This window comes from Oncorhynchus keta, chromosome 21, assembly GCF_023373465.1.
Source record: "Oncorhynchus keta strain PuntledgeMale-10-30-2019 chromosome 21, Oket_V2, whole genome shotgun sequence".
NCBI lineage: Eukaryota > Metazoa > Chordata > Actinopteri > Salmoniformes > Salmonidae > Oncorhynchus > Oncorhynchus keta.
This window is the reverse complement of record NC_068441.1, coordinates 7,330,195-7,352,316: the sequence shown is the minus strand read 5'-3', so window position 1 is coordinate 7,352,316 and position 22,122 is coordinate 7,330,195. Positions and strand designations below refer to the sequence as shown.

The window sequence follows — 22,122 nt, the reverse complement described above, 5'->3', positions numbered from 1 at the left end:
CACCAACCTCATTGTTAAAGTGTAATTTCAAAATGTGTGTAGTTGGACTGAACCCTGCCTGTCTTATCTTCTAGGCCTCACTCAGAGACCGCTAGACAGCTGAGCTGGGGGAGCCTTGCCCTCAGCCTCCACTCACCTCACCTGGCCTGCTTTCCACCCATCAACACCCCCCCGCCCCCCCCCAGCCTAGCCCAGCCTGCCGTCGCTATGACGTCGGAGCTGGAGAGTAGTCTGACCTCCATGGATTGGCTGCCTCAGCTGACCATGCGGGCTGCCATCCAGAAGGCGGATGCCCAGGGGGGCCACGGGGGGCAGGGCATGGGCAAGAAGAACGCCATGCTGGACCCCAACACCACGCTGGACCAGGAGGAGGTCCAGCAGCACAAAGACGGCAAGCCGCCCTACAGCTACGCCAGCCTCATCACCTTCGCCATCAACAGCTCGCCAAAGAAGAAGATGACTCTGAGCGAGATCTACCAGTGGATCTGTGACAACTTCCCCTACTACCGGGAGGCAGGCAGCGGCTGGAAGGTACGTACTGTAAGAGGACAGACAGACGAGCTGGAGTAGAAAGGATGTAAATTCCCAGCTGATGACATCACCCGGTGTGTGTGTGTGTGTGGTTTTGGAATGCGATCGAGTTAGTTTTTGTAGACATAGAGTTGGACGTGAAAGCTCAATGTCATTAATAACAAGCACCACACTGTAATTTCCCGTAAAGCTCAAAGCGAGCTGTACATCTTTTGAATAAAAAAATAAAATAAAAATGGGAGCAGCCCTACGAGAACTGTGAAGTGTAAAATTCTGGATTAATATTCAGAGATGTCCCGATCTGAGCAAACAAAGACTAAATAACTCATTCATGGGTGGTATTATTCATTGCAGATGCCTTGATAGGGAGAAGGCCGTTGTGTAGGAGAGAGCCAGTGCTGTGTCATCATCTCAAGGAGCACATGATCAACACAGATGAAGCTATGCTGATTGCCTTTTAAAGAGCCCAGATGGAAAGTGATACAAGAATGAGTTTTCCAATCAGTAGACATTTATAGGAAGTAGGATGTGCGGCACTGGTTTATTGCAGTCAGACATGATGTATGCAGCCCATTTCCTGTGTGCGTCTATGTGGGGAGGGGATAAGAAAGTATCCAGCATTAAATGGGTTGATTTGGCTTTATATCAACCATGTTGATATGCAATGTCTTTGATAGAGATTTTAGTGGGATCCCCATTACCCGACGCCAGTGGCGACTGCTAGTCTTCCTCTGGTCCGGCGCAAAACCCCCCAATATATGAGACAAAAATACTTTACTACATTTGTCATAACTATGTTTAAAAAATATATATTTAAAAGGTAATTTTGCTGTTTGCTTGAGTCATTTGAGATTAATATGATCGTTAGGTGACGAATGGAATTGTTTTAAGCTGGTCATACTATGGATCATTTTAGCTATTTGATTATGAATTTTAGGGCCCCTTTATGGATAAAAATGATTTGATAAAATATTGAATTTGGCATTTACTAGTATAGCCCATAAATGGCAAACAATGTATCATAAGAAACAAACAAGGTTGAGGTGTTTGCCCTGTATCTAGGAGATATAAGAAACCTCAGGAAATATGTATGTATGTATGTGTGTGTGTGTGTGTGTGTGTGTGTGCTCTGGATCGACAATGTGTTCCAGTTCCCACCTAATATCCAGCTACTTCGCACAGCCATTGAAGAGGAGTGGGACAATTCCACAGTCAACGTGATCAACTCTATGTGAAGGAGATGTGTCGTGCTGCACGAGGCAAATGGTGGTCACACCAGATACTGTCTTTCTGATCCACACCCCTACCTATTTTAATGCATCTGTGACCAAGACTCCTCTGTACTCCCAGTCATGAGAGATCCATAGATTAGGGCCCAATGAATTTATTTCAATTGACTGATTTCCCTTTATGAACTGTAACCCCCCACACACACCATCATAACAGTCAAGGGAGATAAATAACAAGGGGGTAAATAACAGTGGTTTCCTTTGAAAGTGGGAAAATGGGATCTTTCCAAAAATGCCAGACGTATTACTGTACTCCTAATATTCAACAAATAGCATTTTGTTCTTCCCATACGAAAAAAGCAACCACAACTCTCATTTGCGGACTGCGGCGTGGCAGCGGCAACACCGACGAGTGAATAGCAGCACACATGGGAAAATAGAGCTTCTGATGTGATCAAAGCAAAAATAGCCTACATGAAAGTACGAGAGAGCGTAAACATTGTTTCTAGTTGAGGTTAGTTGCAAGTCAAGTGTCCTGGATTCGCATCAGTTTAAAAGATTGACAAGTGACAGTGACTGAAGTGACCACCTGGGAGCTGTGAGGGAGAGCCGGGCAGATCCACTCGATCAGACCACACGACTGAAAGATGCCGATGCATTGCATTAAATATTGTACATGTTTAGGATTTGACAAAACGGATGAAATGGAGTTACTTGTCAAATTAAATGTCCCGTAGTCTCACGTGGAATTCTCGTCTCACACTTTTGTCAACTAAAATTTGTAAAAGTTATTGGGGTTCTTTTTCGAGCATCTCATTATCGTCAGTTTTAGTTAGGAAAAATAGGTATTTGACGAGTTTGTCAGTTATTGGCGATGAAATTAACACCGAGTCAGTCTCTCCTCTACTTTGAGCCAAGAGAGACTGACATGTTTACTGTTGACATTGCATAGGTTACTAAGGAGTGGTGGGCTGGGTGGTAACCTTGCAGTTAAGAGATTGGACCAGTAACCAAAAGGTTGCTGGTTTGAATCCTGAGCTGACTAGGTTAAATCTGTCTGTGTCCTTGAGAAAAGCACTTAATCCTAATTGCTCCTGTAAATTGCTCTGGATAAGAGCATCTGCTAAATGACAAACAAAACACATTGTTAGCCTACACAGTTTGAACATGGGTAAAAGGAAGTACTGTATGGTGGTGAAAAGTATTTAGGTTGACTATTGAGGCTCTGATGTGAAATGTGGTATCACTACGCATGCAACTGATATTAATGGTTGCCCAATCAGTCAGTCTAGATGCAGTTATTTTGAAATGAATACTGGGATGGGTTCAAAACACCAGGCATCTGAGCAGTTATTCAAATTGCATAGGCTATTCACTGCAGTTTCCAGCCTAGAGTTTTCTACTGACTTGAAAACAATAACATTCTTCATTACATTGTATTGTAACGTATGGTACCGTTTCCAGCTGCGTACCCCTGGACTGGTAGGGAGCACACTCAGCGCAGCCTCTGGAGGCACATAATGTATCTACCTATGATTTCGTTATCTAATAAATGTTTTATTTCGCTGTGTAAATTGACTGGATATATTCACTGCGGTATTAAGCCTAACATTGAGCGTATATGAATTCTGGTCTAATATGCCTACACTTCTACTTAGGCTGTAGATTACATCTCCAGCCTGTCTTTGTTCTGTTGCACAATTATGCACCTGGCCTTGCCGCTGCCATGGTTATTCCTGGAGTCCCAGGAAAAGCCAGACTACAAAAGCTTGTTGGACACTTATTTCAAATGTAGTTTTTTACCTCATAGCCTATTGGAGAGATTTGCGCTTGATTACTGCATGTAAAATAGGCTACAGCATTAAGAACGTGCAGGGAGATGGAAAGGGGAAGTTAGTATGCCTACTTTAGGCAATTATTATCTTAACACTGATAAAATACACCGTATGAGTGGCCTGCTATGGTACCTTGTCCTTCGATACTGTCAAGAATATACCCAAACTCGTTGCTACATCACTGCAGTTTTACAACCTATGGACAATAATTGTGTATTCACTAGATGACAATAATAAATCCCCCTTCGCCCTGTTGTAGCCCAGGTATAGCAGTTGTTGTCTAAAAACATAGCCCTATGCATAATCACTAGTGGAACTTTGCGTTCCCAGGGACCACAGATCTTAGCCTGGAGGAACTCACTACAGATCTCAATTTATTTAAAAAATGTTCCCCCTTGCTCTTTGATGGGTAAATATTGCCCTAATATACACTGCTCAAAAAAATAAAGGGAACACTAAAATAACACATCCTAGATCTGAATGAATGAAATATTCTTATTAAATACTTTTCTCTTTACGTAGTTTAATGTGCTGAATACAAAATCACACAAATTATCAATGGAAATCAAATTTATCAACCCATGGAGGTCTGGATTTGTAGTCACACTCAGAATTAAAGTGGGAAAACCACACTACAGGCTGACCCAACTTTGATGTAATGTCCTTAAAACAAGTCAAAATGAGGCTCAGTAGTGTGTGTGTGTGTGTGTGTGTGTGTGTGGCCTCCACGTGCCTGTATGACCTCCCTACAACGTCTGGCCATGCTCCTGATGAGGTGGCGGATGGTCTCCTGAGGGATCTCCTCCCAGACCTGGACTAAAGCATCCGCCAACTCCTGGACAGTCTGGTGCAACGTGGAGTTGGTGGATGGAGCGAGACATGATGTCCCAGATGTGCTCAATTGGATTCAGGTCTTGGGAACGGGCGGGCCAGTCCATAGCATCAATGCCTTCCTCTTGCAGGAACTGCTGACACACTCCAGCCACATGAGGTCTAGCATTGTCTTGCATTAGGATGAACCCAGGGCCAACGGCACCAGCATATGGTCTCAAGGGGTCTGAGGAGCTCATCTCTGTACCTAATGGCAGTCAGGCTACCTCTGGCGAGCACATGGAGGGCTGTGCGGGCCCCCCCAAAGAAATGCAACCCCACACCATGACTGACCCACTGCCAAACCGGTCATGCTGGAGGATGTTGCAGGCAGAAGAATGTTCTCCACGGCGTCTCCAGACTCTGTCACATGGTCAGTGTGAACCTGCTCTCATTTGTGAAGAGCACAGGGCGTCAGCGGCGAATTTGCCAATCTTGGTGTTCTCTGGCAAATGCCAAACGTCCTGCACGGTGTTGGGCTGTAAGCACAATCCCCACCTGTGGACGTCGGGCCCTCATACCACCCTCATGGAGTCTGTTTCTGACTGTTTGAGCAGACACATGCACATTTGTGGCCTGCTGGAGGTCATTTTGCAGTGCTCCTCTTGCACAAAGGCCGAGGTAGCAGTCCTGCTGCTGGGTTGTTGCCCTCCTACGGACTCCTCCACGTCTCCTGATGTACTGGCCTGTCTCCTGGTAGCGCCTCCATGCTCTGGACACTACGCTGACAGACACAGCAAACCTTCTTGCCACAGCTCGCATTGATGTTCCAACCTGGATGAGCTGCACGACCTGAGCCACTTGTGTGGGTTGTAGACTCCGTCTCATGCTACCACTAGAGTGAAAGCACCGCCAGCATTCAAAAGTGACCAAAACATCAGCCAGGAAGCATAGGAACTGAGAAGTGGTCTGTGGTCCCCATCTGCAGAACCACTCCTTTATTGGGGGTGTCTTGCTAATTGCCTATAATTTCCACCTGTTGTCTATTCCATTTGCACAACCGCATGTGAAAGTTATTGTCAATCAGTGTTGCTTCAGAAGTGGACAGTTTGATTTCACAGAAGTGTGATTGACTTGGAGTTACATTGTTGTTTCAGTGTTCCCTTTATTTTTTTGAGCAGTGTATTTAGCTAATGAATGGCCTAATATAGGTAACTAATATTTAGTTTCTTACCTCAGCTACACATCACAAGCCTCTGTTACAGCTGTTCCTGTGCTCAACAGGCTCTAGGCTACGCAAGCCTCTCCGATAATAGGCCAGTCCTCTCTTCGTGATATCCCATGAAAGCTATAGGCTACCAAAGCTATAGGACTTTTTATTTTATTTGATATTCTAAGCCTAATGGCCTATTTTGGGGGAAAGAAGCAGACTTACTTTTACTAATTTGCTGAATGTAAAAAAGGCCTACAGCATATAAAAGGCATGTCGGGGAAAGTTGAGGACAAAGTGCATTGGTGTGATCACTTTTGGCCATTTATGATAACACTGTTACATAGCCTAGATGAGCACAGTGAAAGAATTGACAACTGTTAGAAAAATGGAAATCACTTGCAATCCACTTGGGCAATGGCATGCTGTAAAGTTTAGCCCAGCCTAAATAGCGTGTTTTGGTTGAATTGCAACATAAAATAAAAATGTAATTTTTAAATAAGTTACTATATATATTATTTTTCCTTAGGCCAACATGTACATTGAAGTATTATTTTCAGTTGTCACTATGACAAACACACACTGAATGGTCTGAACCAGTGTGTTAAATGCCATGAATGGTCTTGTTGCCACCTTTTTGAATCGGCAACGTAATAGGATGTGTTGATCAGTCGACCGGTGCAGGACTGTAGAACGAACTTTCTTTTGGATGCTCACCAACATTTTCTAGTCCTGTAGCCTATAGTTTATCATCTTTGTTTTTATAGTTATTGGCTTGATGGCCCTTAACGGGATTTCAGCCGTAAGAAGTTTAACGGGATCAATTTGAAAACTGCCAGTGAAAGTGCAGGGCGCCAAATTCAAACAGAAATATCATAATTACAATTCCTCAAACATACAAGTATTATACACCATTTTAAAGACAAACTTGTTGTTAATCCCACAGTGTCCGGTTTCAAAAAGGCTTTACAGCGAAAGCACACCAAACGATTATGTTAGGTCAGCACCTAGTCACAGAAAAACACTGCCATTTTTCCAGCCAAACGGAGGAGTTACAAAAAGCAGAAATGGAGAAATTCATCACTAACCTTTGATCTTCATCAGATGACACTCATAGGACTTGATGTTACTCAATACATGTTTTGTTCGATAAAGTTCATATTTATATTCAAAAATCTGTTTACATTGGCATGTTATGTTCATTATTGTTTTGCTTCCAAAACATCTGGTGATTTTGCAGAGAGCCACATCAATTTATAGAAATACTCTTCATAAATGTTGATGAAAATACAAGTGTTATACATGGAATTAAATATATACTTCTCCTTAATGCAACTGCTGTGTCAGATTTCAAAAAAGCTTTACGGAAAAAGCACACCATGCCATAATCTGAGTACAGTGCTCAGACCAAAACAAGCCATACAGATACACGCCATGTTGTGGAGTCAACAGAAGTCAGAAATAGCATTATAAATATTCACTTACCTTTGATCTTCATCGGAATGCACTCCCAGGAATCCCAGTTCCACAATAAATGTTTGTTTTGTTCGATAAAGTCCATTTATGTCCAAATACCAAATTTTTGTTTGAGTTTAGTTCACAAATCCAAATTCACAAGGGGCAGGCACTTAGTTCAGACGACAGTTCCATTACAGTTCGTAGAAACAGATTCAATCTTTAGGATGTTTTTTTTCATAAATCTTCAATAATTTTCCAACTGGACAATTCCTTTGTCTTTAGAAAGGAAAAGGAACACTGCTAACTCTCACGGGCGCACACGAGACTGAGCACATGACATTCTGCCAGACACCTGACTCAAACGGCTCTTATTCTCTCCCCCTTCACAGTAGAAGCCTGAAACAAGGTTCTAAAGACTGACATCTAGTGGACGCTGTAGGAAGTGCAATCGGACCTAATTTTACACTGTATATTGGATAGGCAAAGACTTAAACATACAGACCTCAGATTTCCCACCTCCTGGTTGGATTTTTTTTCACAGGTTTTTGCCTGCCATATGAGTTCTGTTATACTCAGATCATTTAAACAGTTTTATAAACTTCAGTGTTTTCTATCCAAATCTAATAATATGCATACATTAGCTTCTGGGCCTGAGTTTACTCTGGGCACCTTATTCATCCAAGCTACTCAATACTGCCCCCCAGCCATAAGAAGTTAAAACCTCTCAAGGATCGGACCCTTTTTCCCCTCCAATTTTCGCCTCAAAATGGCATAACCAACTAACTGCCCGTAACTCAGGACCTGAAGCAAGGATATGTAAACTCAGCAAAAAAACTGTCAACTGTGTTCATTTTCAGCAAACTTAACATGTGTAAATATTTGTATGAACATAATATTCAACAACTTATATATAAACTGAACAAGTTCCACAGACATGTGACAAACAGAAATTGAATAATGTGTCTGAACAGAGAGGGGGTCAAAATCAAGTCAGTCTCAATCTCGTGTGGACACCAGCTGCATTAAGTACTGCAGTGCATCTCCTCAAGCACTGCACCAGATTTACCAGTTCTTGCTGTGAGATGTTACCCCACTCTTCCACCAAGGCACCTGCAAGTTCCCAGACATTTCTGTGGGGGTGGGGTGGGGGGAATGGCCCTAGCCCTCACCCTCCAATCCAACAGGTCCCAGACGTGCTCAATGGGATTGAGATTCGGGCTCTTCGCTGGCCATGGCAGAACACTGACATTCCTGTCTTGCAGGAAATCACACACAGAAAGGGCAGTATGGCTGGTATCATTGTTATGCTGGAGGGTCATGTCATGATGAGACTGCAGGAAGGGTACCAATTGTAAATGAGAACTTGTTCTCAACTTGCTTACCTGGTTAAATAAAGGTGAAATAAAAACATGAGGGAGGAGGATGTCTTCCCTGTACACCACAGCGTTGAGATTGCCTGCAATGACAACAAGCTGAATCCGACCATCACCCCTGGTGAGACAAAACCTGCTACTCATCAGTGAAGAGCACTTTTTGCCAGTCCTGTCAGGTCCAGCAATGGTGGGTTTGTGCCCATAGGTGACGTTGTTTCCGGTAATGTCTGGTGAGGACCTGCCTTACAAGCCCTCAGTCCAGCCTCTCTCAGCTCATTGCGGAAAGTCTGAGAACTGATGGAGGGATTGTGTGTTCCTGGTGTAACTCGGGCAGTTGTTGCCATCCTGTACCTGTCCCGCAGGTGTGATGTTTGGATGTACCGATACTGTGCAGGTGTTGTTACACGTGTTATGCAACTGCGAGGACGATCAGCTGTCCGTCCTGTCTCCCTGTAGCGCTGTCTTAGTCGTCTCACAGTACGGACATTGCAATTTATTGCCCTGACCACATCTGCATGCCTCCTTGCAGCATGCCTAAGGCACGCTCACGCAGATGAGCAGGGATCCTGGGCATCTTTCTTTTGGTGTTTTTCAGAGTCAATAGAAAGGAGTCTTAAGTGTCCTCAGTTTTCATAACTGTGACCTTAATTGCCTACTATCTGTAAGCTGTTAGTGTCTTATTGCCCGTTCCACAGGTGCATGTTCATTAATTGAACAAGCATGGGAAACCCTGTTTTAAACCCTTTACAATGAAGATCTGTGAAGTTATCTGGAAGGCAGGGTCCTGAAAGGGACGTTTTCTTTTTCTTGCTGAGTTTATATTCTTGATACCATTTTGAAAGGAAACGCTGAAGTTTGTGGAAATGTGAAATTAATGTAGGAGAATATAACACATTAGATCTGGTCAAAAAAAATGCCAGCAGTGTACAGTGGGGAGAACAAGTATTTGATACACTGCCGATTTTGCAGGTTTTCCTACTTTAAAAAATGACAGACCTCTACATGCTTTGTAAGTAGGAAACACTGCTGATTTAGCAGGTTATCAAATACTTGTTCTCTCCACTGTATGTACAAAGTTTTAGACTGATCCAATGAACCATTGTATTACTGTTCAAAATCTTGTATCAAGCCAAAAGTGCCGAATTGGTCAATTGATACATTTTAAGTACATAACTCTAAAGAGGACATATAAAAATGATATAGTAATAAAAAAAATGTGTTTTACACACTCCCAGGTATGTCATAAATGATGGCTTCCTTACAGAAAAGGCACTAACCTTCACAGAACCATCTAGATGGGAGCAGACACAGCAGGGGTTCAAACTGTAGAACCCAGTGCCTACGTTTTGAATATAAAAATGTATTTTATCAAACAAAACAATGCAGCATTTTATCTCTGGGACCCTCAGGATGACAAATCGGCAAGATTACAAGTACATTATATACATTCCGATGCGAATGTATCAAACCAGTTGCCATGATAAAATATTTTGCTGTGCGCTCTCAAACAAAGGATTGGTATTCTTTTCACTCTAATAGCTGCTGTTAATTGGACACTACAGTTAGATTAACACGAATTTAAGCTTTCTGCCCATATAGGACATGTCTATGTCCTGGGAAATGTTCTTGTTACTTACGTCATGCTAATCACATTAACGCATGTTAGCTCAACCGACCCGCGGGACAAACACCAATCCTGTAGAGGTTTTAACTCTTACACAACTAACCTAATTATCACAAAATAACTGCTCGTAGATATAGCTAACATTAGTGAACTTTAATTAAATACATATACAATTTCACTTGTTTACTTGACTTTGAGACTCAAGTAGAAAAATGGACTCTAGCAAGTTTGCCAGGAGGGCACTGCAGTAGGTAAGGAAGGCGTAAGTCGAATCCTTCACTTCCATTGTCTGTGCACATAGCAATGTTTGAAAATGTGGATAGCGTGTGTCTAGTTCCTTTCGTGTTTGTGTGTGAGGGGTTGATGTGAGCATGTCTGGGCGGGGTGAATGTAGGTCGGATGCAGTCATCACTCCGCTATTCCCCTGGAGAGATGTTGGCGGGCTGCAAGAATTTAGGAGCCAGAGCACGCACGCGTCTGCTCTGTATGATAATGCGGGCTGTGCCTCCGAGATGAGACCGGGCTAATCCAGGCATTTAATCATCTCCATAGAACTCCATTAGCCCACGCTTTTAAGAAATATCAATAAGTGCTGTCAATAGGAACAGCTAATTCATCAAGGTCAAAAAATATGAGCGTGGTTGTTTTTGAAGGAGTGAATAAGCACACTGCGTCCACGAGCAGGCAATTAAACAGAGGCTTTCTTAAACTCTCCAGCTTTCTAAAGCACTTTTGGATACATTTTTGCACTCTTAAGCGATGCAGAAGAGTTATAAAAAGAGACCTCTTGTTTTTCTTTTATAGGCCTGTGCTGTAGGTCACACTAGCTGACGAGAACGATGTTTGGGGAATAGCTCGTACTTGGAGAAACACACTGGCTAGTCCTGACTAATGTTGGCCCACTATGCCTGCTACATGGATACTTGCTTAAGGATATATCATCCTTTCTATAGTCCCCCCCCTTCATCCCATAGCATATATTTGTACCAACATCACCTAGCATGTTACATGGGAGAATAATTTATGTGGTGTGTGTGTGTGTGTGTGTTGCTTCTTGTATTCCAAAACAGACCCTTCTGTGTTGTCTGCATTTTCCCTCTAGTCCAATTCAATCTTGCTGCTCAAACTGATCCATTCGTCTGTCATTGTAGTGTAGGATATGTGGAGCTGGCCCTAATGACTTTCTACAGATTTAAAAGCAAGTCAGAGTGACCTGGTCTCTCCCAGGTTAAGATGTCCTGCTTCGCCTGTCCAAAGCTCTTGATGCTGATGAGACTTCTTTTTTTTCTTTTTTTTATCAAGACGTTTTGGCTGTGGATCAGTTTCTAAGGTTATTACTTTCACACTGGCTGGCTCCTGCCTGAGCCACCGCTAATGAACTTAAAGCGATCCAAGTTCTACCTGACCTGCTTGGGTCTCATACCTTGGCCCTGCAGTGACTTGTTCTCTCCTCAGACCACACAGCCTATAGGCTACCTCTGAAATGCATTAGTGTAGGATCCTTTTTTGTTTTGTGACACGTTCCATATAAACCTCCAGTGTTAAGGTATTAAATGTATAGACACTAGAGGATTACTGGGCACCCAGTCCATGCAAAAGCTCATGTTATCTGCAGAGATCTGAAATCTGTTTACAAAACAGGTTTATAATCCCGCTTCAAACCGGCCATCTAATCTGATCAGACCCTCTGAAAACGTGTGTCCGGCCGGGCCTTGGCAGATGGGCGCACCGCTAATGAATTTAAAGTGATCCAAGTTCTACCTGACCTGCTTGGGCCTCATACCTCGGCCCTGCAGTGACTTGTTCGCTCCTCAGACCACACAGCCTATAGACTACCTCTGAAATGCAGTAGTGTGGGATTCTTCGACGTGTGACACATTCAGTATAATAAACCTCGGTGTTAAGGTATTAAATGTATAGACTCTAGAGCACCCACAGATGACGCCAGCGGAGTTCCTGTTCGGCCCCCTCCAACTCCGGGAAACCGACTCGTTAGTGCTCTCGGATGGAACACACCCGCGCACGCATGCACACCCAATCCAATAGTCGCTGACTATGGAGCCGCCCACCTCCGTCTCAAATCTTTCTTCCCACACCGTATGTCGTCCAGTGCAGGCAGAAACTCTTTCCCTGCTGTGTTTCTAGCAGGTTGAAGGATGCCAAAGAGAACGTGGCGCAATTCTCAACCAGGTTTGAAATGTTTGCTCTTGAACTTTAACTGTTGAGGATATTGTTGCGACTGATTTTTTTTTTTCTCTCTTTCCCCCCCATGTTTTCCACACCTGCGTGAAGGCAAGCTGGCAAATAATGGATGCCGATTGCCCTACAAACACTACTGCATGTCCACATGTCCTCACAGCTACTGTGTCATGTTGATTAAGAAATGGTTCTAGTGTCTAGGAGGCTATAAATCGGTCCAGTCTGCAGACTAGAGATGGGGTACGGCGCTGCCTTCTGCAGGGGCCCTGGACAGACCTAGCCTCTTTGATCTCATTATAAAATGCAAATGCGCTGCACCCTAAAGGGATCAAAGGTTCCCCTTCCCATTGGATGGCGCAAGCTTAATAATAGCAGCCTGGAGCGGTTTCTGTTTTTTAAGAAGTGATTTGGGGAGCTGCCGTTCCTCCGGGACATTATTTACTTTGGAGATAATGTTGCTGCTCACTAACGTAGTGACTGACTGCAGCACAGAAATCCCAGGCAGCTCCTGTTGCCTATTTTAAATGTGATCAGTCAGGTAAGCGTGTTTTGCGCTTCTCTCTGCCCCTGCTATCTCCCACCTCAAGCTTGGGTTTCAGGGCGTGGAATGTGAAAGTGTAAAAATTGCTTCAACGGTAGACTCTGATACCTCCATCTACTTCTCCATTACCCCGCTAAGCAAGCAGTTACATTTTAAATGCTTTGCAGATATTCAATAATTCAGCAGCTGAGGTACATATTAAGAGTAACTAATGCTTATTTTCCCCGGCCCCGAAAAATACGACCATTTTAGAACACGGTCTTATCATACTGTATCAAAGGCACTGACATTGCAAAGTTAGAGCCCTGTTTTTTGAGATGCATGTGGGATTATTTTTAGCAACTCCGTCTCTCCCCAGATTGTTGTTAATTGTAGATGCAGCAGAAGTGGCTGTGTGGAGGCCCGGTGCCGACTGTGTTGGTGGTGGGAGTGGTAGTGAATCATTCGGCAGCCGGTTTGATCCTGCTGTGTGGCGGGTTCCCGTGTCAGGAAGCTCCTGCCTGGCTGCCCGCCCACCAGCCTCACCTTTCCTCCCCCCACCGCCTCCCTACTGCACACACTCTGCCCCTTGGAGTGGGCGGGGAGGACATGCTGGCTGGCATGCCTCGCATCCATTTGGCAGGAGCTGTTGTCCCCACACCCCGTTGAGTGAGGAGTCGACTACATTGAGGAACATGAAAGGGCTCGGGGCACTGGAGCTGTCTCTTGTGGCCCATATGTACAGATTTTGGCTCCGTTTTTATGTAACTGTGTCTTTTCCCAGCTCATGACCATGACTTCACAGTTCAGTTTATCTATAGGTTCCATTCCATACAAGCACATCTTAGCCTAAATATTAACCTTTTTTTTACGGCTTTTCCTTTCCCTGCTGAGCAACACATTTTACCATCCGTCATTAGTCACAAATTGATCGGCGAAGCTCCCTCGACTGTGATAATGAAATCTGTTTAAAGTCAATACCTGACTTGCCGCCTGACTGAGACCCCAGTAGTAGTAGTACTGCTGCTGTGCTGTTTATTTCTCCACCGATGGTGTTGGACAGTGATCCACTGTTGAGCTCTGGATGGGGTGCATACTTGCTGAGTCACTGCTTCTGGCCTGCTCCTGGCCTATCTGAAAAGCAGCGCGTCTCGGTCTGTGTTATGGGGGCATGTTGCTCAGCCGCTGAGTGCTACGACGACACTAGAGCAGTGAGGAAGCAGAATGGACTCTACAGCTGCTCAGTAGCTGGGGGAAGGGTTTGGACTGAGAATCAGCAATGCAGTGAAGCACAGTATAGGGATGAATTTGGATTCGCTGAGATTTATTTGTGTGTATTTAATAACTGAAGAAAGGGGGTGGTTCTGTATTTTTATGGCTTTTCCAGATCTGTTCGCTTATGTGGCGACTGAGATCATCACCTCCAATGGGCTGTGCCCATGCTTTGTCTCAGATGTAAGGCTGGAAATGGAGACAATTTGGGAGGCGGGGTTGAAATCACCCTAGCTACAGAGTTATGAACTGCAAGGAATTTTAGACATTTAAAAAAACTCAGAAAAATAGAAAAATAATTAGCTAGTCCCCAGGTTCTTCTAAAGGGAAAACGGATGGGTAGTATGAGAATCCTTCAGTCATCCTTTTTGTACCCAACCGAATTTGGAGATTTTTATTTCATTTTTTAGATGTGATGCTCCTCTGAGGTGGTGTCCATTTTGGCCTTATGGGTGTTCCTGTCATTGTAGCAAGGGCAGTGAGCATTTAGCATTCCTAAGTGCAGGACTCTGTGGCTTGTGCAGTCATGTGACATCGTCATCATTTTAATCCTCTATTTAAAGCCTTACACAAAATGAAAGAGGTTGTCTGAGGATGGTGCTAAACCATCTGACATAAAAAGAAAAGGGGGAAAGTTTCATGGAAAAAGCTTTAAATAAGGTTAAAATCATGCATGTCACATGATCGCGCGAACACAGGACCCTAGTTTGAGAGCTGGTGAAGGCTTTACCATGGCTTCAGTATAAGACTGAATCCCAATCATGAAAGCCTCTGCTTTGCCGGTCTCGTTTTAATTGAAAGCCTAAGCTCGACGTTTTGAATTCAATTCCTACTCATGGCCTTTCGGTGTTAGGTCAGTCTGAACCTAAGCATGGCCTCTCATAGGTACTTTGATTTCTCCCGGAAAGAGGGGGGTGGGTGGGTGGAGAGTGGGGGATAGACAGAGAGGGGGAGAGGCGCTGAGCCATGATGAATTCTACATGCTATAAATAGAGCCAAGTCCTTGGAATCCGCCTTTAACTCTGAATCTTCCCTGTTAAATCCACCTAAGCTGGGCTAGGCCGGCTACTGCTGCTGGCTTCTGCTATATAAAAACTATTATTTTCACAAATCCTCCAGAAAACATGAACGATCAAACAATCAATGCTCTCGTGTTTTTAATAAAGTATGTGTGACGGATTTCTTCCCTTCTCTCGGTCTCCCGGTCTTTGTTTGATTTCATTAATAATATCCATAATTGAGGTAGTCTGTTCTCCCTGTAGATCGTTTGCCTCCCGTGAAGCTCGCTGCTAATTTGTCAGCTGTTCTCTCGTGCGCCTGTTTTTTTTCTTCTTCTTTAAAAAATTTTTTTTTTAAATGAATAAAGCTCTAGCCAAGACTAATTATAAGAACCTGTGGGAAGGTCCTGGGGATCATGAGACTGACTGACTGGGGATCAGGCCGGAGTTCTGGAGGCTGGCTGAGGTAAAGCCCTTCACTGAGCATAACCCTCCAGGTTTAACGGTATATCTGAGCTAACTAGCCTATACAGCCACACGGCAGGTCACCGCTATCTGATAGGAATTAAAAGCAGCGGTAACAAGCCCTAATGATTGGCATGTTCATCTAATCAGCATGGGTAGAAATTATAGTGAGAATTTTCCTGGCTTATTTAATTTTTGTTCTAATGCATCCTCCAGCCTCCATGGTAATTACGTAACCCTGATCACCCCTTCGGTCATTGTCCCAGAGCTAATAACCTCACGCTGCCGCTTGCGATCGCCGCTTTCTGCAATGGCGTGAATGTGGTGTCAATGTCAAGATATAACCATGTGCAAAGCATAACGTGGCGACATGTTGATTATTTTAACGTTGTCATTGCCACATCTGAGAGCTTTTCTACGCCCCGCTCTGTAAGCCTTGCTCACGTCTGGACGGTCTCTGAGTGAGAAATTTGAGCCCCGTGCCTGCATGTCCTCATTGGGGTCGGTGCTCGACTGAGAGGGGGACAGTGACACAGCTGTGGCGGCAGAGCGGAACCAGTGATGGATGACATGTCAGAATGGGCTGCTCAGCCTTCCCTCCACTCCTATTGACAGCCACGACTCTCCCATCCAACGTCAGTGTGGCTAATCGCAGGTCACTACACCCACGGATATGACACATGAATATTGCTGGTTGTAATTGCTCGTTTGTCAATGTCACTGTTTTCAATGCAAGTTTTCTGCAGTTAATTTATCGAATGAAAGTCCTATTTGACAAACATCAAAGGAATGGTCTAAGTCAATTTGCTACGAGGCAGGGGCTGTGTAAGCATAAAGGCTGCAGTAGAAAACCAATGTGGCTCACAGCAGCACAGTTTGACTGCCTACTAGTTGCCAGTGTTGAGATTGTACTCTGGAATCTTAGCCGTGACCAGGAAGAACGGAAACCAACGTTTTAACGTGTTTACTGTTACCTTGTGGTTTTGCTCTATCTAGATGCTGGGAGTTCTGTCCTAGTACAATATGTAAATGGGGCTCCGTGTGGGAGATGGTGTGTGTGTGTGAATGCTCAGAGCAATTGTTTGCCCCGGCTTTGAGCCCTGCAGCCGCGAGGCCACAGCCCTCTTCCCCACCAGTTAATTGCCTCTGAATTAGCCCATTAATGCGGTCGTGTAGAGGGATGAACGGGTGCTCCTGAGGTATCTGGCCTCTCTTGACCACTGCCATGTATTATTTATGGGTCAGCGAGTCTGTCAGCTCAACATTAACTTGGCTAATGGGCTGAAAAGGAGGTCTGTAGCTGCTTTTTAAATCGGTAGCAAGTCAAATAGAATTCAGGAAAGTTCTGGTTTGGTCTGAAGGTGAAGCTAAGGCAACACTTTTTTTAAAGGCTCTTTTTCTGTTCCTCTGTACATTCCTGTAAGGATGAATAGTGTACCCTGAGGACAGGTTACCATGGGAGATCTACCGCAGATCCGGGGTTGTGTCATGCTCTGTCTGCCTGTGATGCAAAGGCATGATGTGCTTGGTTGCCCCATATGAACTTCTTTGATTCTGTATAGTTTAATCCGAGGTAGGATAGTTTCTCTGTCCTATTGGGGGATTATATGTATATCCAGAGGCTTTAGATCTCGTGTCTCAAACTCATTTCACGGAGGGCAGCGTGTCTGCAGATTTTCTCTCCTCCCTTGTACTTGATTGACAAACTGAGGTCACTAATTAGTAAGGAACTCCCCGCATTTGGTTATGTAGGTCTTAATTAAAAGGAAAAACCAGCAGACAGTGGGCTGGGTGATAAATGGCAAATATATATATTTTTTTGTTTTGTTTTTTACATTTAAAAAAAAATATTTTTTGATTAGTTCTAAATTTGCTTTATGAGAAGTGCATAACCCTAGGGTGGCAACCAATGACTTATATAAACCCTGGTTTGCTGATATGTGTTGGCCAGTGAGAGGCTTTGAAGCCACCAGTCGACCATATTGGCACTTCCTAGTAGGAGCAGTCCTCCGTAGGAATGAATGCAATTCTACAGTATTTCAATTAAAGGACAAAATTACAAGCTTTGAAATATTTTGGGGTTGTAGTGGGGACAGTTACATTACCTCACAACAACAAAAAAAAATACCAAGGAAAATGTTTCGACGCACATAATATACTTTTAAATGATAAATTAAGGTGTCTGTAGTAGACAAAATGTGTCAAATGAACGTAGACATTAATAAATACATGTATTTTGAGATGTACCAAGATGGCTGTGCAGTGGCTTCAATACAACGCCCCCTGTCAGTCATCCAGGGTTTATACACATTGGTGGCAACACATACATTCTAGGTGATTTCAATGAGTCTTTCTCAATTCTGATTTGTTTGATATTGTTCAATCAAACTTAACCGCTTATCATTTGCAGAAATTGATGAAAATGCTGAATATTTGCACTTGAGAGTTTCTACACTGCTACGTAGGTCTGTATGAAATGGGCAAACAATCAAGCGCTTCTTTTTAACCGACTGTTGCAATTTTGATTTAGATCAAAACATGGGTGAACCGTTGCGATCATGTAAATATAATGATTGTTCCAAATGTATAGTTGGAATATAATATTGGTCACTTTGAATACAGTTTGACATGACAACTATTGAAAAAGTCGGGGAGGAATTTGTGCCAGGGTGGGAACCAATGTGTTTCCCAGGGAAACCTATAGCCTTTGTCAACATTTTAACTATGTTCTCTTACTTCATGTACATAAAGCTAACATGTTCATTCTTCACCTACTCCTCTCTGATTTTAGAAGGTGTTGTACAAGCAACATGCTGATTTAGGCCTACATCAGCACTGGTATTAATCAGGCTGTTTTAGCTAGCTCCGTTTTTGCTCTGACTCCGCTAATGTACTATCTAGTGATAAGTGGCTAACAGAATTTATTTTGGCCACAACTACCTAAGAAAAGACAAAGTAGCTTTTTGCAGACGGTAAGACGCACAAACTAATAATGTCGTCATAGAACGCTGTGGTTTTATACATTTAAGACGCAAAGTGGGAAGCAGCAACGTTTTTCATCAACATCTTGTTGCCAGCTGCTGCATTGATCATGCAGACTAAAGTCTGAAGTGGGCGAGCTGTCCTTGAGTGACGGGTTGGGGCTTGGTGAGAGGCGGAGAGGGACGACTCACTCAAGTTGCATAGTAAACTATAAAAACGGACGTGAGACAAGGCCGAGTGGCATATCACATTTAATAAACCAAACATTGAAATGCAGTTGTTACAAGGCTAAGTAAAAACCCAAACCGTTCCGTGCAGCAATACGTTTGTGTGTGTGTGTGTATAGTCAAATATTGTATACAGCCCAGCCCTACACTAGGCCCTCCATGGAATGAGTTTGACGCCCCCATCTTTGGATGGAGGTAAATGTGGACCGTAAGACCCCTGGTCTATTTGTGAACCCTTCATTTATCCGTGTCTTTTCACTGCTTGTTCTCTAAGAGCGACGGGAGAAGAACACGACTGAATATGAATCGATGAACCTGTATTTCCACTGAGAATATTATTTTCTTGCAATTCATTAAACAACCAAACTCCCAAAGGCAGTCAGTTTGCATTCACCAGGCATAGTGAATATATGATGCCTCCAGAGAACTCGACCACGTTTCTGATGAGATCGTCCCAATCGCAAAACGTACTTCCTCCTGCCTTTTTTTTTTAGTGGTGCTCAATCATGGCTGGCAAGTCATTTCCGTCTCTCTGACATTGAATACTAAATTCGTATGCCTTATTTCAGTCTCATATTATTCCACTTTGACCTTCTCGCTACGTTAGATGTGGTGTTTCTTTAATTTATTTTTTATCTTTCTTCCATCCCCGAGACATTTTGCTTTTCTCAGGCTTTTTAAAAGTCAACAAATTTGACTCTGCCATGAATGGTAGACCTGAAGAATGAATGCATGTTGCCTACATTTTGCTCTGTATGTTTTGATTATTAGAGAGTATAAGCTCTGTAAATTCAATGGAAGCAAATTACAGGTCAATGTTTTTAGTTTCTCTGCCAGACTTCATGACACACAACGACCACATTATTTTCTCAGATCCTTCAATTGTTTTTAGGTAATCAGCATCCAAGAGGTCGTCGGGTCAAGATAAAATGTAACCTGAAACATGTCATCTGCCTCTCAATATTATGCCCTCTACCTCAAAGGGTAAATGCATTTAGTTTTGGTGACATGGGCTATGTTATACAGCATTATTGTGGTCTTTTACAGAAGGTGTTTTTTATTAGTCTGTCTGGTAACCACATTTTACATATGTCTATTTTATTTCCACAGCTTACAAGGCTAGAGACTGACAAGGCCATAGAAATCAGAATTTATACCCAATACCTCTTTGTAGCATTTAATTTGTTCTACTCTTAAGTGGGCCGTTGGCACTACTTGGTACCGATGGAGCGTTGTGAGTGTGGGCACTATAGGGGGCTGCTGTGAGCAGCTATTGTTAGTGGAAGGATACTATCGGACGCTCTACTGCCTGATAATTAAGTGGCGTGCTGACAAACGGCTTTCATCAGATCTCTCATGTGGAACTGAGAGCATGCGAAGGCTTTCAGGGAGGATAAACTGGAGGACGTCACTTTGCCTCCAATCTCTCATGGCCTTGTGCTGCCTCCGCAGAGAGGGAGGGAGGGAGGGAGGGAGGGGAGAGCCATGTATTGCACAGAAGCACGAAAGTGCAAGCTTGCATCCGTCAGAATGGAACAGACCCAGTTTATAGCCAGGCTTATTGTGTGCTTCTCTCTTATGGCAAATTTTGTGAATTCAGAACTGTATTTTTTTTTTTGCGATGTTATGTCAAATGGTGAATGCAATGTGTGAGGATTGTTTTCCCTTCTGAAAACCTGTTAAATAGTTTTCTCTTGGAGTTTCACAGTTCGGGGATCAAGTCAGAGTGAAGTGCAATTGGCCTTCATCTAGATCAGGGGTGTCAAAGTCAAATGGACGGAGGGCCAAATAAAAAATTTAGCTACAAGCCGAGGGCCGGACTGTTCGAATGTTCATTGAAAAATGTTTAAATGACGCATATAGTCTAGTGAACCTAATTGAACCTACTGAAAACCTAACAAATATATTCCAATATGATCAGATAAATAAAGCAATATTTTCTTATGGCTCTGTCAGTAATCTTTAATTTTCAACAGACACAAAAGACAAATTTCCTTTATATAAAAATCCCCATAACATGAACATTAAATGAAAGAAACCGGTATTCAAGGCACCATCAGTAGCCTATATTTTCTATTTTAGCAAAAGTGGGCTAAATTTACTTCAAAGAAAAAAACAATAATAGCAATTTTCTATCATCCACTCAACTGAAATATTTTTAAAATATAATTGGATTGAAATACAATAAAATAAAGTGCAAAAATCTATTAATCAAAAACAACACTTTGTTTAAGGAGAAGTAACATGCAGTGAAAACAAATATTAAACTTTAACTTTTAAACTTGAACTGAGTAAAAACTCTAAATATGTGATTGCACAGTAATGTTCACTTGTTTGAGGTTGAGGGTGATACTTGGTGGTGTCCCATCTTTTCCACAAGTTCATCAATGTTCGGGGTAAGGCTCTGAGCTGAGGAAATCCTCAGAATTGAGTGGAGGTGTTCAGCAGTAAGTCGACTTCTGTGTGATGTTTTGTTCAAGTTCATCAAAGAAAACAGTTGTTCACACAGGTATGTGCTGCCAAACATAGACAACGTTTGAGCAGCCTGGATGCGCAGCTGGGGCATTGTGTCGGGAGGAAACGGGCGAACTCCGCAGCACCCACTGCCGCATATTTTGCCCTCAGTGCATCATTGCATTGAGGTCAATCAACTCCATTTGGAGGTTTGGTGGTGAGCTTTCCACATCAACAGCAAATGGGTTACCGAGCAGTTCCAAGCTGCTTTTTTGTGCTTCAAAGTCAGCAAATCGGCGTCGAAAGTCAGCGGCAAGCATACCTATTTTATCAGCCAACTGTGCGCTCGGGAACGCACTGGTAGAGAGCTTCTCTTTCATGGTCTGGCAGCTGGGAAAGTGGCTCAAATTTTCTTTCCGCATCTGCGTCTCCCACAGAGTCAGTTTGGTTTTAAATGCCTTCACTGTACTGTACATATCAGAGATGACACGATCCCGACCCTGCAGCTGCAAGTTCATTGCATTCAGATGACTCGTAATGTCACACAGAAAAGCCATTTCACACAGAAACATTTCGTCTCGGAGTTGTGTTGTGTCTTTCCCTTTGCTGTCCAAGAACAGACAAATCTCCTCACGAAGCTCGAAACATCTTTGAAGCACCTTTCCCTGGCTTAGCCATCGCACCTCTGTGTGATAAGGCAAATCACCATGCTCCGTTTCTAACTCCGTCAGAAATGCCTTGAACTGGCGGTGATTCAAACCTTTGGCTCTGATAAAGTTAACTGTGCGCGTGATGATGCTCATTACATGCTCCATTTTCAAGGCTTTACCGCACAACGCTTCCTGGTGTATGATACAATGATAAGCTGTCAGCTCACCTGTCGCGTTTTCCTCTTGCATCTTTTCCCGTATCTTCGCCACCAGTCCGCTCCTGTG

General features: G+C 43.4%; 1 protein-coding gene across 2 annotated transcripts in view; it reads left to right on the top strand.

Annotated features, from left to right (window-relative positions):
- The window catches only part of LOC118400031 (forkhead box protein J3-like), an 87,845-nt gene that overhangs the window by 29,623 nt on the left and 36,100 nt on the right, over positions 1-22,122 (top strand). For both annotated transcript variants that reach the window (XM_035796366.2, XM_035796365.2), the window contains one exon: positions 75-531. In XM_035796366.2, the coding sequence (XP_035652259.1) occupies positions 208-531 (324 nt within the window). In that variant the 5' untranslated portion in view covers positions 75-207. The remainder of the gene's footprint in view (positions 1-74; positions 532-22,122) is intronic.